Source organism: Zophobas morio, unplaced genomic scaffold (assembly GCF_036711695.1).
Source record: "Zophobas morio isolate AGI-343-1 ecotype UQ-CSIRO unplaced genomic scaffold, CSIRO_AGI_Zmor_V1 ptg000416l, whole genome shotgun sequence".
Classification (NCBI taxonomy): domain Eukaryota; kingdom Metazoa; phylum Arthropoda; class Insecta; order Coleoptera; family Tenebrionidae; genus Zophobas; species Zophobas morio.
The window spans coordinates 108,523-112,520 of NW_026972520.1; the positions used below are offsets into that span (position 1 = coordinate 108,523).

The 3,998-nt window shown below is 42.9% G+C and overlaps 1 protein-coding gene across 1 annotated transcript; it reads left to right on the forward strand.

Annotated features, from left to right (window-relative positions):
- Positions 1 to 1,971: 1,971 nt before the first annotated feature.
- Positions 1,972 to 3,694, forward strand: LOC135120736 (uncharacterized protein K02A2.6-like). Its single transcript, XM_064045070.1, has 3 exons — positions 1,972 to 2,071; positions 2,197 to 2,385; positions 2,436 to 3,694. The coding sequence occupies exons 1-3, from the start codon at positions 1,972 to 1,974 to the stop codon at positions 3,692 to 3,694; spliced, it is 1,548 nt and encodes a 515-aa protein (XP_063901140.1).
- The last annotated feature ends 304 nt before the right edge of the window (positions 3,695 to 3,998 follow it).

A 3,998-nucleotide genomic window follows, 5' to 3' on the forward strand; every position in this document is an offset into this window, starting at 1 on the left:
ACACGTACGCAGAGGCGAAACAATTTTTTACTGGCTACTTTGTTGGAACTACAAATATAATTTATGCAAGAGCCAAGTTCAATCGGAGAAACCAAAAAGAAGGTGAGTCCGCACAAGAATATATTACTGCCATTGTTGCTCTAGGTAAAGACTGTAAATACGGACAGTTAGAGGACGAATTGGTTCGTGACCGACTTGTAGTGGGCATACGGGATCAAAAATTATCCGAGTCACTACAATTGACTGAAAAATTAACCCTAGAAATGACGGTAAATAAAATTATGCAAGCTGAGACGATCAAAACAGAAAACCAAGAGCTCAGAGAGGGGGTGCATATAGGCGCTGTCAAGAACAAAAAGCCACAAAAGCAGAAAAGTAGTCGAGAACAAAGGAATCGACCAGAAAAAAAGAAAAACAGAAACAAATGTATGCGCTGTGGTAAAGAACCAAGCCATCCCAGAACAGAATGTCCAGCCAACAACCAAAAATGCAGAAAATGTCGACTGATTGGTCACTATGGGTCTGAGTGCCGAACGAAACGAATTAATGAAAATGTACAAGCAGATCAAAGTAGCACTGACAACAGTGACTACGAGCTTTATCGAGTTATTAAGGTGAACAGAGTGCAGCGATCCAGCCGGTTTCGCATGACTCTCAACTGTGGTGAAATAAAATTAGTCTTTAAACTTGACACAGGGGCTGAGGAATCGGTCATAACCTCAAAAGACTATGAAGAGAAATTAAAAAATTATTACAGATTGAAACCTACTCGAACAGTATTAGCAGGTTTGGGCCAAAACAGATGTCCCGTGCTGGGCAAAATAAAAATTCCCTTAGAAATAGGTGGGAGACAAGAAGTCATTAAAGCCTACGTCGCTGGCACGAACGAAAACCTTCTGGGAGAACCAGCTTTGCTGAAACTACAGATCGTACAGCGGTTGGGAAACGAGATAAAAATGATCGATCAAGTGAGGCTAGAAAATAAGCGATCAACCAAAGAAGAAATTCTCGCAAAATGGCCTGAAGTATTGAAAGGTTTGGGGAAGTTACACAACTTTCAGCATAAGATCTGTGTTGAGGAGGGCGCAGTTTCATTCTCCATTGCGACACCCAGGAGAATACCCCTTCCGTTAATGAAGCAAGTGGAAAAAGAAATAAACAAAATGGTGACACAAAAAGTGATCGAACGTGTGGACAGTCCAACAGAGTGGTGTGCACCTATGGTGGTAGCACAAAAGAAAAACGGTAAAGTACGTGTGTGTGCAGACTTTACGCAATTAAATCAGTTCGTGAGACGCGAACGGTATCAGCTCCCATCAGTGGACGAAACGCTTGCCAAATTGAGGGAAGCCAAGTTATTTTCGAAATTAGATTTCTCTTCCGGGTTTTGGCAACTGGAAATTACACCGGAATCACGAAAATACACCGCGTTCATAACACCTTTCGGAAGATACATGTATCGAAGAATACCTTTCGGTATAACATCGGCTCCAGAAATATTTCAAAAAACACTGTATGGAATAATACAAGAACTTCAGTCTGACTGGATACACGTGCATGCTGACGATATTCTAGTCACGGGCAGAAACAGTCAAGAACACAATGAAAATTTGGACAAAGTGCTAACAGTAGTGAAGAAACACGGTTTAACGCTCAACAAAGACAAATGTGAATTCAACAAATCAGAAACCTCTTACTTGGGATATGTTGTTGGAGCGGAAGGTATCAAAATTGACCCAAAAAGCATAGCAGCTATTCGTGACTATCCAGCACCCAACAACCCAACAGAAGTCAAACGATTTCTTGGTATGGTAAATTATGTCGCGAAATTTATTAGCAATGTTGCCGAGAAAACCAAGTATCTACGAGAGACGATAAAAAACAGCACGTCATTTGTATGGACAGAAAAACACGAGGAAGAATTCCAGAATTTAAAGGAAACTATAGCATCAGCTCCCGTATAAGCAAAATATGACGTCGACAAACCAACACGAGTCGCAGCCGACGCCTCAGCATTTGGAATTGGAGCTGTGTTGGAACAACAGCAAAATGACGACAACTGGAAACCAGTGTACTTTTGTTCCAAAACCTTAAGTGACGCGGAGCAACGGTATGCTCAGATCGAAAAAGAAGCACTCGCAGCCACGTGGGCATGCGAACGGTTAGAGCAATTTCTCATAGGATCGCGTTTTTTAGTGCTAACGGACCACAAACCGCTGTTAGTGATATTAACGACGAAAGAAATTAATAAACTCTCCAACCGATTACAAAGACTAAGAATGCGGTTGTTAAAGTTTAATTATGATGTGCAATACGTCCCGGGAAAAACATTCCATGTACCCGACGCGTTATCTCGCGCACCTCTACACGAAGGCGTCCGCGACGGCGATTCAGCGCTTAGGACCAGGAAATATATATCAACGCAGTGTTGACAGAACTATCATCGAGTTCCTGCTCAGAAGAGGTGGTACGGAAACATCAGGAGGAAGATCAAGAAATGCAACTATTGAAGAAATTTGTAGTAGAAACATGGCCAGGAAAACCACCTACTGCCGTGACACCATACTTTAAATTTCGTAACGAATTAAAAATCCACAATAACCTAATCTGTTATAGAGATCGCTTAGTAATTCCCAGGGCCCTCCGCAAGCAATGTTTGCGAGTACTACACGATGGACACCTGGGCACGCCCAAATGTCTGGAAAAAGCGAAGACAACAGTTTGGTGGCCTGAATTACGCCGACATCTGAAGGATATGGTTGAAAACTGCGAGACTTGTATCAAGCACCGCCAGCCTGTAGTCGAGCCAATGATCCCTTCCACAGTACCATCCCGTCCGTGGAAAGTCCTAGGTGCGGACCTCGCCTACTACAATGGAAAGAATTACCTAGTGGTGCAGGACTATTACTCGAAATACCCTGAAATTCGCAAGCTGAAAAAACTGACTAGCTTAGAAACAATAGAATATCTCAAGGACATATTCTCGCACCATGGAATTCCGGAAGAATTAAGAAGCGATAATGGTAAACAGTTCGACAGCCTCGAGTTCAGAACTTTTGCCAAGGACTACGGATTTCGATGGGTGAGCAGCAGCCCGGAATTCCAGCAGAGTAATGGACAAGCAGAAAGTGCAGTCAAACTATTGAAAACCATCTTGAAGAAGAACGAGGATCCATTTCTGGGCATGCTGGCCTACAGAAATACTCCCTTATCCTGCGGAGCCTCCCCAGCCCAGCTGTTGTTTGGCAGGCAGTTACGGGACAGGGTGCCAGCAATAAGCAGAAGATTGGTACCAAAGCTGCCAAACCATCAAGCAATTAGGAGAGAAATGGAGGCAGAAAAACAACGACAAAAACATCACTACGATAGACGGCATCGCACGAAAGATAATGCGGAGCTGAAGGCTGGTGATCGAGTGTGGCTTATTCATCGAAAAGAAGAGGGAATGGTGCAGACGCCAGATGAAACACCAAGATCATACTGGGTAAAGACTCCTCATGGCCAGGTCAGAAGAAACCGACAACATTTGCAAAAACTACCAGAGCTGGGTGAAAATCCCCCAAGAAATTCTGAGCCAGAGATCATGTCTTCACCAACCAACAAACAACCAAAAACGCCAACACCTCCCGTCTCTGCGAGACCAAACCGCACGAAAAAACCACCAGGCAGATTTAAAGATTTTGTGATAAATTAAACCACTTTCTAGTATTATATTATTTAGATACGTTGTTATTTTAATAGTTATATCTTAGTTTTGTAAATCTAGTTTAAAGTAAAGAATAATACAAAAGATGGGGGATGTAGGGATGCTTGATATGTTAAGTTGGCAGCGCGGGCACTAAGCGAGTGCGCGCTGGGAATTCTGAGAAGAGAGGTTAGACAGTTAAGAGTGAGAATAAAAAGCAGCTACCCCTAAGTGTTATTATTCCGGGTTCTTGGGGCTCTCAGGCACGGCCGCACAGAAACCATCAAATTTTAGCTAGAAACTGTATTTTTGT

Coding starts and splice junctions, on each gene's coding strand:
- LOC135120736 (XM_064045070.1), top strand. CDS start 1,972: ATGACGTCGACAAACCAACACGAGTCGCAGCCGACGCCTCAGCATTTG. Junction 2,072..2,196: donor GACGACAACTGGAAACCAGT/GTACTTTTGTTC, acceptor CGCGTTTTTTAG/TGCTAACGGACCACAAACCG. Junction 2,386..2,435: donor ACACGAAGGCGTCCGCGACG/GCGATTCAGCGC, acceptor CAGTGTTGACAG/AACTATCATCGAGTTCCTGC.